The sequence below is a fragment of the Colossoma macropomum genome, unplaced genomic scaffold (assembly GCF_904425465.1).
Source record: "Colossoma macropomum unplaced genomic scaffold, Colossoma_macropomum, whole genome shotgun sequence".
NCBI lineage: Eukaryota > Metazoa > Chordata > Actinopteri > Characiformes > Serrasalmidae > Colossoma > Colossoma macropomum.
Window position 1 is genome coordinate 6,016,159 of NW_023494792.1, and position 13,064 is coordinate 6,029,222.

At 41.9% G+C, this 13,064-nt stretch overlaps 4 protein-coding genes across 8 annotated transcripts in view; all 4 read left to right on the top strand.

Moving 5' to 3' along the window:
* The window catches only part of LOC118811457 (protocadherin gamma-A11-like), a 192,282-nt gene that overhangs the window by 140,879 nt on the left and 38,339 nt on the right, over nucleotides 1-13,064 (top strand). The gene's annotated exons all lie outside the window — the stretch shown is intronic.
* LOC118811475 (protocadherin gamma-A10-like) lies at nucleotides 1,362-4,006 on the top strand. The gene has a single exon (XM_036575703.1). It carries the CDS (start codon nucleotides 1,416-1,418, stop codon nucleotides 3,807-3,809), a length of 2,394 nt encoding a protein of 797 aa, XP_036431596.1. The 5' UTR covers nucleotides 1,362-1,415; the 3' UTR covers nucleotides 3,810-4,006.
* Nucleotides 4,198-6,855, top strand: LOC118811465 (protocadherin gamma-A10-like). The gene has a single exon (XM_036575694.1). The coding sequence runs from the start codon at nucleotides 4,371-4,373 to the stop codon at nucleotides 6,828-6,830; it is 2,460 nt and encodes an 819-aa protein (XP_036431587.1). The 5' UTR covers nucleotides 4,198-4,370; the 3' UTR covers nucleotides 6,831-6,855.
* On the top strand, nucleotides 7,401-11,138 carry LOC118811469 (protocadherin gamma-A12-like). The gene has a single exon (XM_036575698.1). The coding sequence runs from the start codon at nucleotides 7,519-7,521 to the stop codon at nucleotides 9,952-9,954; it is 2,436 nt and encodes an 811-aa protein (XP_036431591.1). The 5' UTR covers nucleotides 7,401-7,518; the 3' UTR covers nucleotides 9,955-11,138.

Sequence of the window (13,064 nt, forward strand, 5' to 3'; positions counted from 1 at the left end):
GGGAACTTGATAACTCAGCTCCCTCAACACTGACTTTCAGTCATTACTGGGTGAAAGGATTTACCAAATTTTAGAAAACAAAAATAACCTAGGGAAGGGTAGGCTGGGGAGAATGACAACACACAGATGGTAGGGTAAACCAGGTGGAAAGACACGCCCAATATGCAAATATATGGTACCAAGAGCAAATAGGAATGATGTGGCTTTTACTCAACAAGATTGCACTGACTGAACATTTATCAAGTGAAGCTGAGAAGTCTAAACTAAATTGTAACAAGTTGATTCAATTCAAAGATTCCGTTTCAGTGTTTGAAATCATCAAAATAAAGTTACGAGCCAAGCACGTGAAGTCCAAATAATTTAAATGTAAACATTTATGCAGTTTATCATAAATCCACTGATACAGAACACCCCAACAGCTCAGTCACTGATGTTATAGCCAAAAACATTAGAACATATTCCAGCTGTGCTGAGGAGAACAGCTACTCCTGATAGACATCAAGACTATTTCATGTGCTTGGCGTCCATCACTTTTGATGTAGATTGTTTTGAATACGCTAAGACTATGACTAATAAATGGAGTAAACAGTCAGTCATTTATTAGAAGTGTGCATATTTAGTTAGAAGAGGGTTACATTTTCAACAATCTTGAAAAACAACCCATTATTGGCCTGTTTGAATTTGTGTGTAAAGTTAACTTAAATAAAAACAGTGAGTATAATACATTTAAATAAAGTTACAGTAACAAAAAAAAAATGCTTAAAAAAGATCTCACTCAAAATGACTGAGTAACTTCTCAACAATTCATTTGTGGGTTACTTTGAAATTTTCAGTCACTCCGGTTTCTGTAGTATTTGTGTTAACTAAATTCTTTCATGAAGATGTGCAGTTTGGTTTTATAGTGCACAGATTTAATTTTTTACCTATACAAGCCTATTACTACTATTATCATGATTACTGTTAGTAGTTGTATTTAATTTTTTTTTTTATTTATTTATTTATTTATTTTTTACTTTAATCGATCTGAGTAATTTCCATATGAAATGTGCTCGTACTGCGGAATATATTCAAACTATTTGCTGTTGCAATTTTCTTTCAGTGCTCTGAGTGCCGCTGTTGGTCAGTGCGTGCAGGGTTTTGAATCTCATTTGTGGATCCTCCTCCACATTCTGACATCATGCACAAAGCAAAATATCTCCATTTCAGATCGTCCCTCAAGCGCGCACGCGTAGTTGGGCATTGCCTTTCAGCACATTCGAATAATATTAGTGCATTTTCATTTCTGTCTTAAGTAAATGAGTATTAGTTCACATACTGGAAGCTGGACTGAAGTATTTGCAGTATTAAAGATGGATGTCCTTTGTTCTCATAACGCCCGGAACACAGGCTCCATCTCTGGGGTTTGTCGACGGCTGATGCAGTTTCTCGTCCTGTTTGTCTTTGTTCTGACCGTTGCGCGCGGGCAGGTCCGTTACTCCATTCCTGAGGAGATGAATAAGGGCTCTGTTGTGGGAAATATCGTTCAGGATCTCGGTTTGGATGTTAAAAGACTGAAATCTGGTCGAGCGCGGATCTTCACGGAGGACAGTCGTGAGTACATCGGTCTAAATGTGGATAAAGGGACTCTGGTAGTGAGAGAGAGGATAGATAGAGAGGAGCTGTGCGCCCAGGTCACTCCATGCTCCTTACACTTCCAGATCATTCTAGAAAACCCGATGGAGCTGCACAGAATTGATGTGGAAATATTAGATATTAATGATCATGCTCCTGTTTTTGCAAGAAAGGAAATTGATTTTGACATAAGTGAGTCAGCCGTCCCTGGTGCTCGGTTTTCTTTAGAAAGTGCGCGTGACCCTGATGTAGGTTTAAACGCATTGCAGAGATACACTCTGAATCCAACAGATCATTTCACTTTGAAAGAATTGTCGCGTAATGACGGCACCAAGTATGTTGAGATGGTGTTACAGACAGCTTTAGACAGAGAGCAACAAGAAGAGCATAAATTAATTCTGACAGCATTTGATGGAGGCTCTCCTCAGAAATCTGGAACAGTTAAAATAACCGTCATTGTTATTGATGCAAACGACAATCCTCCCGTGTTCAGTCAGCCAGTTTACCGAGTGTCTTTACCAGAAAATGTTCCCAAGAACAGTATAGTAGTGACTGTAAGTGCTACAGACAAGGATCAAGGAGCGAATGGTGAGGTCACTTATTCATTTTCGCAAAGCACCGGAATAGAGGCTATAGGCTTGTTCAGTATTGATTCTTATACTGGAGAAATGAAAGTTAATAGTCCTTTGGATTATGAAAAATCCAAACAGTATGAATTGAATGTTGAGGCAAGGGATAAATGGGGGCTGACTGATACCAGTAAAGTGCTGGTTGAGATCACTGATGTAAATGACAATGCTCCTGTTATCAGTGTTATCTCTTTTTCCAACCCCATCCCAGAGGACTCCGCCCCGGAGACTGTTATAGCGATGCTCAATATTAAAGATATAGACTCCGGTAAAAACGGACAGATTAAATGTTCAGTGAATTCAGATTTACCATTTCGCATCAAATCATCCTCCTCTAATTTCTATAGTTTGGTCACCGATCAGTATTTAGATCGTGAGAAGGTTTCAGAATATAATATAACAATCAGAGCTACTGATGAGGGCTCACCTTCATTCTCTACTAATAAAACACTGCAGCTTAAAATATCGGATGTCAATGACAACGCCCCTGTGTTCCAGCGTCAGTCTTACACCGCTTATGTGATGGAAAATAACACACCTGGAGTGTCTATATTTGCAGTTACAGCAAGTGATAAAGACTCTGGTAACAATGCGCGCATTTCATATTTTCTTGAGGATGTTCTCGTTAATGGAGTTTCAGCCTCCACTTATATTTCAGTTCATGCAGAGAGCGGAGAGATTCTGGCTGTTCGTTCTTTTGATTACGAGCAAACAAAAGAGTTTAATATCCGCGTAAAAGCGCAGGACGGAGGAAACCCACCTCTCAGTAGCAATGTGAGTGTGAAGATCATCATTCAGGACCAGAACGACAACGCGCCTCAGGTTCTGTACCCAGTCCAGACTGGGGGCTCTGTGGTGGCTGAAATGGTGCCTCGTTCAGCAGATGTGGGCTATCTCGTGACTAAAGTGGTGGCTGTTGATGTGGACTCTGGACAGAATGCCTGGCTCTCATATAAACTGCAGAAAGCCACAGACAGGGCGCTGTTTGAAGTGGGCGCACAGAATGGAGAAATAAGAACTGTGCGCCAAGTGACCGATAAAGATGCTGTGAAGCAGAAGCTCACTGTTGTAGTGGAGGACAACGGGCAGCCCTCTCGTTCAGCTACGGTCAATATTAACGTGGCGGTGGCGGACAGTTTCCCTGAAGTGCTCTCGGAGTTCACTGACTTCACGCACGACAAGGATTACAACGACAACCTGACTTTCTATCTAGTCTTGGCCTTGGCTGTAGTTTCATTTCTCTTTATCGTCTCCATCATAGCCATACTGTCAGTCAAATGCTACAGATGGAGACGTGAGCGGATGTTTTATAAATCAGGTGCCAATCTGCCAGTTATTCCATATTACCCACCCCTTTACGCAGACGTAGGAGGGACGGGGACTTTACAGCATGTGTATAATTATGAGGTCTGCAGAACGACTGACTCCAGAAAGAGTGATCTGAAATATGCCAGACCTTCCAGTGAGAGCATCATTAGCTTGGACACCAGTGGAACGCAAACACTCACGCATGCGCAGAAGCAGAAACTGAACCATGAGTCGGAGGATCAGGTGAGATTTAGTAACTGACAAACGTTTTAGAGCTGCTACAAAGTATTTAACACTATTATGGTTTAGTATAGCACTGAGGTGTTTAACTGTATGGTCATATTTCACAGAGTAAGTATTTATTATGTTTATTTCATTTTCATTCATTAACATTATTCTCATTATTCTTATTCTTAATCTTAATCTTCTTATTATTATTTTATACCAAACTGTTGGCTTTTTCAAGGACAACATCATTATTCTTTTTATTATTATTATTATTTTTAGTTATTATTTTAAATGTTAGCTGTCTATCCGTTCCATAATTGTTAATTTCAGATATTTCCACAAATTTTGTTTTTCGTTGTAATTTTCTTTCAGTGCTCTGAGTGCCGCTGTTGGTCAGTGTGTGCAGGTTTTTGAAGCTCATTTGTGGATCCTCCTCCACATTCTGACATCATGCATGAAGAAAAATTGTTCTTCATTTCAGATTGATACTCCAGTGTGCGCGCAGATACGAGCATTACTTGCTATTACATACAATAATATTCATTTTGATTCGCGTTTTTCTCATATTCGAAGCTGTATTGAACGATTTCCATCATGGATGTCCTTTGTTCTCATAACGCCCGGAACACAGGCTCCATCTCTCGTGTTTGTCGACGGCTGATGCAGTTTCTCGTCCTGTTTGTCTTTGTTCTGACCGTTGCGCGCGGGCAGGTCCGTTACTCCACTCCTGAGGAGATGAATAAGGGCTCTGTTGTGGGAAATATCGTTCAGGATCTCGGTTTGGATGTTAAAAGACTGAAATCTGGTCGAGCGCGGATCTTCACGGAGGACAGTCGTGAGTACATCGGTCTAAATGTGGATAAAGGGACTCTGGTAGTGAGAGAGAGGATAGATAGAGAGGAGCTGTGCGCCCAGGTCACTCCATGCTCCTTACATTTCCAGATCATTCTAGAAAACCCGATGGAGCTGCACAGAATTGATGTAGAAATATTAGATATTAATGATCATGCTCCTGTTTTTAATAAGAAAGACATCAGTATTGAAATTAAGGAATCTATGGTCGCAGGTTCACTGTTTTCATTAGAGAGTGCGCATGATCCAGACGTAGGACAGAACACACTGCAGAGATACACTCTGAATCCAACAGATCATTTCACTTTGAAAGAATTGTCGCGTAATGACGGCACCAAGTATGTTGAGATGGAATTAAAAACACCTTTAGACAGAGAGCAACAAGAAGAGCATAAATTAATTCTGACAGCGTTTGATGGAGGCTCTCCTCAGAAATCTGGAACAGTTAAAATAACCGTCATTGTTATTGATGCAAACGACAATCCTCCTGTTTTCAGTCAGCCAGTTTACCGAGTGTCTTTACCAGAAAATGTTCCCAAGAACAGTATAGTAGTGACTGTAAGAGCTACAGATAAGGATCAGGGACCTAACGGTGAGGTTACATATTCATTTTCGCAGAGCACCGGAAAAGCTATGGAGTTTTTCACCATAGATCCAAACACAGGAGACATTCGAGTAAATGATATCTTAGATTATGAAAAATCCAAACAGTACGAACTGAATGTCAAAGCAATGGATAAGGACGGGTTAACTGATACCAGTAAAGTGCTGGTTGAGATCACTGATGTAAATGACAATGCTCCTGTTATCAGTGTTATCTCTTTTTCCAATCCCATCCCAGAGGACTCCGCCCCGGAGACTGTTATAGCGATGCTCAATATTAAAGATATAGACTCCGGTAAAAACGGACAGATTAAATGTTCAGTGAATTCAGATTTACCATTTCGCATCAAATCATCCTCCTCTAATTTCTATAGTTTGGTCACAGATCAGTTTTTAGATCGTGAGAAGGTTTCAGAATATAATATAACAATCAGAGCTACTGATGAGGGCTCACCTTCATTCTCTACTAATAAAACACTGCAGCTTAAAATATCGGATGTCAATGACAACGCCCCTGTGTTCCAGCGTCAGTCTTACACCGCTTATGTGATGGAAAATAACACACCTGGAGTGTCTATATTTGCAGTCACAGCAAGTGATAAAGACTCTGGTAACAATGCGCGCATTTCATATTTTCTTGAGGATGTTCTCGTTAATGGAGTTTCAGCCTCCACTTATATTTCAGTTCATGCAGAGAGCGGAGAGATTCTGGCTGTTCGCTCTTTTGATTACGAGCAAACAAAAGAGTTTAATATCCGCCTAAAAGCGCAGGACGGAGGAAACCCACCTCTTAGTAGCAATGTGAGTGTGAAGATCATCATTCAGGACCAGAACGACAACGCGCCTCAGGTTCTGTACCCAGTCCAGACTGGGGGCTCTGTGGTGGCTGAAATGGTGCCTCGCTCAGCAGATGTGGGCTATCTCGTGACTAAAGTGGTGGCTGTTGATGTGGACTCTGGACAGAATGCCTGGCTCTCATATAAACTGCAGAAAGCCACAGACAGGGCGCTGTTTGAAGTGGGCGCACAGAATGGAGAAATAAGAACTGTGCGCCAAGTGACCGATAAAGATGCTGTGAAGCAGAAGCTCACTGTTGTAGTGGAGGACAACGGGCAGCCCTCTCGTTCAGCTACGGTCAATATTAACGTGGCGGTGGCGGACAGTTTCCCTGAAGTGCTCTCGGAGTTCACTGACTTCACGCACGACAAGGATTACAACGACAACCTGACTTTCTATCTAGTCTTGGCCTTGGCTGTAGTTTCATTTCTCTTTATCGTCTCCATCATAGCCATACTGTCAGTCAAATGCTACAGATGGAGACGTGAGCGGATGTTTTATAAATCAGGTGCCAATCTGCCAGTTATTCCATATTATCCACCCCTTTACGCAGACGTAGGAGGGACGGGGACTTTAAAGCAAGCGTTTAATTACGAGATGTGTGGGACAGCTGACTCTAGAAAGAGTGATATGAAGTACGTCAGGCCAGGTAGTCAGAGCATCATTAGCCTGGAAACAAGTGGAACTCAAACGCTGCTGCGTGTACAAGAGCATAATCAGTCACTTGGAGAATCAGAGATTCAGGTGAGGTTGGATCCGTGAAATCACTGACCTTAGACTGCTTTAATTGTTCTGTCTATCTGTCTATCTATCTATCTATCTATCTATCGTCTTCCTTTTGCTTTTTTTTTTCTCAGAGAGCTGGAAACTGCAATACCGGTGTCAATGCAGGTGGCAATTTAACTACAAAAATTTTGGATTTAAAGAAACTATTATGAAATTATTTAACTAAAAACGTTTTAAACTTTTTTTAAAACTTAAAAATTCAAACGAAAAACTACTTTTTATTTTTTAGATGTACACAGAGATGTACACCACTACTCCACGCTACACACAGGCATGAATAGACTTTGCTACATTCATTTCGTGCGTTTTAGAGTGTTCATTTGTGACATCCAACCATGTTCAACACAGATGATCACTACACTTTCTCTAAGCTGAGTCAGGTCGTGTGTAGTTCCTATTCTGATCCCTGAGCGTCGCTGTTGGTTAGTGGGCTTGATTTTTCTGATCTATACATATTCTGCGCCTCCCATTTTCGTGCCTTTTGCGCATGTCTACGGTCATGGTTGCCCATTTCATTTTGTACACTGGCAGGACTCTAATCTTTCCTGACGCTCTCATCTTTGTGCATATTTGTTTCCTATTTAATAATGGATGCACTACGTGTTTTTTAACGTACAAGCTATTAGATATTGGATATCAATCTTGAGAGAGATACCGCGGCGTAATGGATAAAAACGGCTCTCTCGCGCGGCTATCCTGGGTGCTTTTTGTCTGCGCGCATTTACTCCAGAGCGCATCAGGGCAGGTCCGTTACTCCGTGCCTGAGGAAATGCCTCCCGGTTCTTTTGTCGGAGACATCGTGAAAGATCTGGGTCTGGAACCTAAACGCTTGACCACGGGTAAGGCTCGGATCTTCACAGCAAGTGGGCGTGAGTATGTGGAGCTGGATAGGGACAAAGGACATATCATCGTGAAGGAGAGAATGGATCGCGAGCTCCTCTGCTCGAGCGCCATGTCTACGTGCAGCATCAGCTTCGAGATTATTCTGGAGAATCCCATAGAGCTCTATAGGGTCACCGTGGAGATATTAGATGTTAACGATAACAGTCCTGCATTTCCACGGGGAGAGATTAAGCTGGAAATAAGCGAGTCAGCCTCTGTTGGCGCGCGCTTTTCCGTGGACAGTGCGCTCGACCCTGATGTGGGATTGAACGGCATTCAGAGCTACTCTATTCACCCCACTGACCACTTCAGCCTGAAAACACAGAGCCGCGCGGGTAGTGGTAAAAACGTTGAACTTGTTCTGCAGTCCCAGTTGGACAGAGAGAAAGAAGAACAGCTGTATCTAACGATAACTGCTACTGATGGAGGCAACCCTAAACGCTCTGGTACTGTAAAAATCCATATTGTTGTTTTAGATAGCAATGACAATGCCCCTCTATTCCCAAAGCATTCTTATAGGGTCTCTGTGCCTGAAAACACAGCACAGGGAGCATTACTGCTTACAGTGAACGCTACTGATGCAGATACCGTCTCTAATGCACACGTTGGTTATTACTTTGAACACACAACGCCTAAAATCAGAGACCTATTTTCCATTGATGCATCCACTGGTGAGATTAGGCTCGCTGGGGAGCTTGACTTTGAAGAGGCCACTGTTCATGAGTTTAAAATTCAAGCAAAGGACCAGGGGGGTTTATCTGATTCCGCTGAGGTGGTCATAGAAGTGACTGATGTAAATGATAATACACCTAAAATCACGCTAATGTCCTTTTCCAATACACTGCCCGAAAACTCGCCCCCAGGCACCGTTGTAGCAATGATCAATGTGCAAGACAGCGATTCTGAGGAAAACGGAAAGGTTACCTGTTCGATTGACAGAAGCCTGCCATTCAGGACTGAATCATCTCTGAACAATTACTACAGCATAGTGACCGACTCCAGCCTAGACAGAGAGCAAATGGCAGAATATAACATTACAATTACAGCAAAAGATGGCGGTCGCCCGCCTTTGTCTACTACAAAAACATTGTCAGTGAAGATTTCAGACATAAACGATCATTCGCCTCAGTTTGAACACGAGACATATACTGCGTACGTGACGGAGAATAACTCTCCCTCTTTGTCTTTGCTCAGCGTAAAGGCGAATGACGCAGACTTGGGGGCGAACGCGCGTATTTCTTACTTCATTATCGATAAAGATTTAAACGGAGCGCTTACATCCTCTTTAGTGTCGATTGATGCGGGGAGTGGGATGATTTACGCACTGAAGTCCTTCGATTACGAGCAAATAAAGTCATTCAGCGTTACTGTTAAAGCGCAAGATGGCGGTTCACCTCCTCTCAGCGCCAACGCCACCGTGAACTTTATCATTCAGGACCAGAACGACAACGCGCCTCAGGTTCTGTACCCAGTCCAGACTGGGGGCTCTGTGGTGGCTGAAATGGTGCCTCGCTCAGCAGATGTGGGCTATCTCGTGACTAAAGTGGTGGCTGTTGATGTGGACTCTGGACAGAATGCCTGGCTCTCATATAAACTGCAGAAAGCCACAGACAGGGCGCTGTTTGAAGTGGGCGCACAGAATGGAGAAATAAGAACTGTGCGCCAAGTGACCGATAAAGATGCTGTGAAGCAGAAGCTCACTGTTGTAGTGGAGGACAACGGGCAGCCCTCTCGTTCAGCTACGGTCAATATTAACGTGGCGGTGGCGGACAGTTTCCCTGAAGTGCTCTCGGAGTTCACTGACTTTACGCACGACAAGGATTACAACGACAACCTGACTTTCTATCTAGTCTTGGCCTTGGCTGTAGTTTCATTTCTCTTTATCGTCTCCATCATAGCCATACTGTCAGTCAAATGCTACAGATGGAGACGTGAGCGGATGTTTTATAAATCAGGTGCCAATCTGCCAGTTATTCCATATTATCCACCCCTTTACGCAGACGTAGGAGGGACGGGGACTTTACAGCATGTGTATAACTACGAGCTGTGTGGGACAGCTGACTCCAGGAAGAGCGACATGAAATTCGTACGTTCTTCCAGTCAGAGTGTCTTGAGTGTTGACCTCGGTGGCACGAGGACTGTGCCTAGGCAAAACAAACACGCGGTTGACCCGGATGTTGATGCCGAGGTATGTATTGGTTTTGCAAGGGGTACTTGAGCTTAACATAGGTATGCATATAGAATTCCTTAAAAAGTAAAATGACAACTTAATTCCATGTATTGCTGAGACCCAATATGATATAAAGAAGCAAAACAAAAATAAGGAGAAAGGGGAAAGAGAGAGAGATACAGGACGAGAGCTGCATCAGTGTACTCTGAGTAATACTTCCATATAGTGTTAATGTTGATGGCGAGAGAGAGAAAGAGCACATACTGATTTATACTGTGTACCAGTGATCTCTACAGCTACTGCAGTGAGATGCTGGTGCAGCCATTTTGAGCAGTATGGCCTCATTCCCTGCACCTGCGTAGCAAGGCATGGGTGGGCTGAGATGGATCCAAACAGAAGAGATGGAGACAGAGGGGTGGGAGGAACAGTTTGAGCGAGGTTATCTTTTCTCACTATCTGTTCACCTCTGCAGGCCTGGTTCCAAAGGGGTGCAAAAGCATGCACTGCACTCTCGGTTTAAATTTTTTCACCCTTAGTTGTGCTCTGGGAAAATGCATTTAGACGCCCTAACTTCTATTTAAAACCAGTGCCATAGCGTGCAGATTTGTAAGTACGTGGAAGGGCACTGGCAGTGTGATATGAAGGTGAAATAATATATATGAATATGTTTGGTAAAGCTTGAAACATATATTCACTGCAAATGATGTGCTGCAGTTAGCGTCCTTGTTAGCATGCTGGATGTTTGCTAATGTCAGGTTAAGGACTTTTGCAAGTGCATACTGGTGTTCCTGAGTGAGTTTGGCTGAATTAAGATGAGCATCCTGGGAGCTGCTCTATTCTGGGAGAAAGAGGATGACTCAGGCCTGTTCGTGCAAATCTGCGTTTCACCACCCTGCGCTCTCTCTCTCTCTCTCTCTCTCTGTCTCTCTCTCTCTCAAATCTAACTTAACTGGCAAGTAGGCCTTTCACAGACATGTGCTTATTTAAAAAAAAAAAATACTTTTCAAAGAGAATTCATACTATTACATTGTTATTCTTTTGAAGCACCCCTTAAAATACCTTTTCAACTTGTGATAATCTCCATGATTTAGCAGTTAGCGCAAGCGATATTCCAGTTAGTCTATGGGCTTTTTATTTTTCAGTCACATGATCATTTTGTTTTTTGTATTTTTTAATAACCACACGCTACAGGTACATTTCTTCAAGGTATAAACAATGTAAATGTACCTTCAAAGGTATGACAGTGGATTTAAGGTCCAATTGTGCACCTTAAATAAGTTTTTTCCAGGTGAAAAGTACATATTTGTACGTTTTCATAACCTAATGTTTTAAAATAGAACAATGAAATAACCCTGGAGATGAGACGGGATGTGTGCAGTCAATACAACTTAGAAAATATAATGTCAGTGGATTATTGTACAATTATGTTCCCTGACTAAAGGTACTGAGATGTACCCTTGAGGGTCCCACCCCACTGAAAAAATGGGTACTGCCCCAGTTATAGTTTCGTACTTGTTTTTGTTTTTTTTTTTCAAGTTAGAACACAAGCTGGTATTGACAGATCCACTGATTTAGCTAATGCAATATGAAACATAAATATTTTTCACTGTAAAGTTGTTTTGTATAATTGATAGAATCAAATTGTCAATGCTGTCCCATTGTGGTCTGAGGTTGTGGCCATTAGCAACAATAATGGTCTGTGACCATTTCTAAGTGTTTTATAGCTCTGTGAGCTTTTAAAGTGGCCTATGTTAAAAAAAGAAGCCCTTTTGCCCTTTTGCTCATGTGTGTATGGTGAATGAGTGAGAACAGTTAGCTACTACACCATTGCATAGCTGGCATATTGTATTCATTTGGCATCTTGCACCACAGGCAGCCAGTTTAAAGCAGGTCTTATCGGCATCAGCCCCTTTGTTGCTGGTGCTTTGGAGAGTCAGTGGAAGTGAAGTAGAAGGCTCATGTGGCAGTCAGATGTGGCACTCGTTTTATACAGGAAGGAACCCATGTGGATTAAATTTTAGCATCTCACTGACTTTCATGAGGGTACAGTATATGGCGGAAGTGTTGCTTCTATGAATAGCGACCTATCTCTGTTTCTTATCATCTTGTGAGGCTTATTTTGGCATTTTGAGTCCTACAAACAGTAGCGCAGATTCTACTGCATTAAATTCCCTCTCTATCATGTTTAAACTGAATAGGTCTGTGTTGAACTTGTGGAGTAATAGCAACGTTTTGGACATAGAATGAAGGTGTATGCTTTTGTGTTATGTTTGAAATTGTTCACTAGAACACATTCATAAATAAACACTCATGAATTGTATGTGTGTGTGTGTGTGTGTGTGTGTGTGTGTGTGTGTGTGTGTTAACCTATGACCTCCCAGCAATACACTTCCTCACATCTGGGTTCACTTTAGCTCTGTTTTAGACACTAATCTGCAGTTTCCAGAAACGTTCATTAGTGAAACTACTTTTTACTGCACAGTGTAAATCTTCATGCTTTTGAGTGTCTCTGATCACTGATATCAGCTCCACCTATCACTTGAAAGCTTTCTGAGTCTATTCCATGCCTATGAAAAAGTTAAGGCCACCAAGTATAGGCTGACGTTGTGCTCTATGAATAAATAGCAATGTTGTTGTAATTGTGTTTCCTTTCCCAGACAGGTTTTAATGACAAACAATCTAATGACAAACAGATGCCTTTGTTTATGTGTGGTCCAAGGAAGTATTCTTGTTTGGTCTTATCTTCCTTCTGTAATGTTCTGTAATTCAAACATGCTGCATGTCCACATAGCTTCTTTGACTAGGTGACAATTTGTCCTTAATACAAACAAAATCAAATTTTGCACCTTCTTAATTCACATGAATTCACATTGAGTGTATTTCTTTGGTTCTACGGTAAATGTCCTGTTTTTAAGAGAGAAAGAAATCCTCCCTCTGTCTTATGGTATAATCTTACATTAAACTAACAGGATTAGGAGTTCACCTGAGTTCATGAAATCAACAATGTAATTGAGAGCTGTAAAATTAGCAATGAAACCATCAAAAAGTGGCCTAGTAGTTGTGTTTTAAAGATATTGCTTACTGTACACTGAGGAGATGTTCATTTTAATCTGACAATGACTGATCCACTGTGATGACTATGAAGCAGATGATCTAAA

Bases quoted from the DNA above. Each gene is read 5' to 3' on its own strand.
- LOC118811469 (XM_036575698.1), top strand. From the start codon at position 7,519: ATGGATAAAAACGGCTCTCTCGCGCGGCTATCCTGGGTGCTTTTTGTC.
- LOC118811475 (XM_036575703.1), top strand. From the start codon at position 1,416: ATGCAGTTTCTCGTCCTGTTTGTCTTTGTTCTGACCGTTGCGCGCGGG.
- LOC118811465 (XM_036575694.1), top strand. From the start codon at position 4,371: ATGGATGTCCTTTGTTCTCATAACGCCCGGAACACAGGCTCCATCTCT.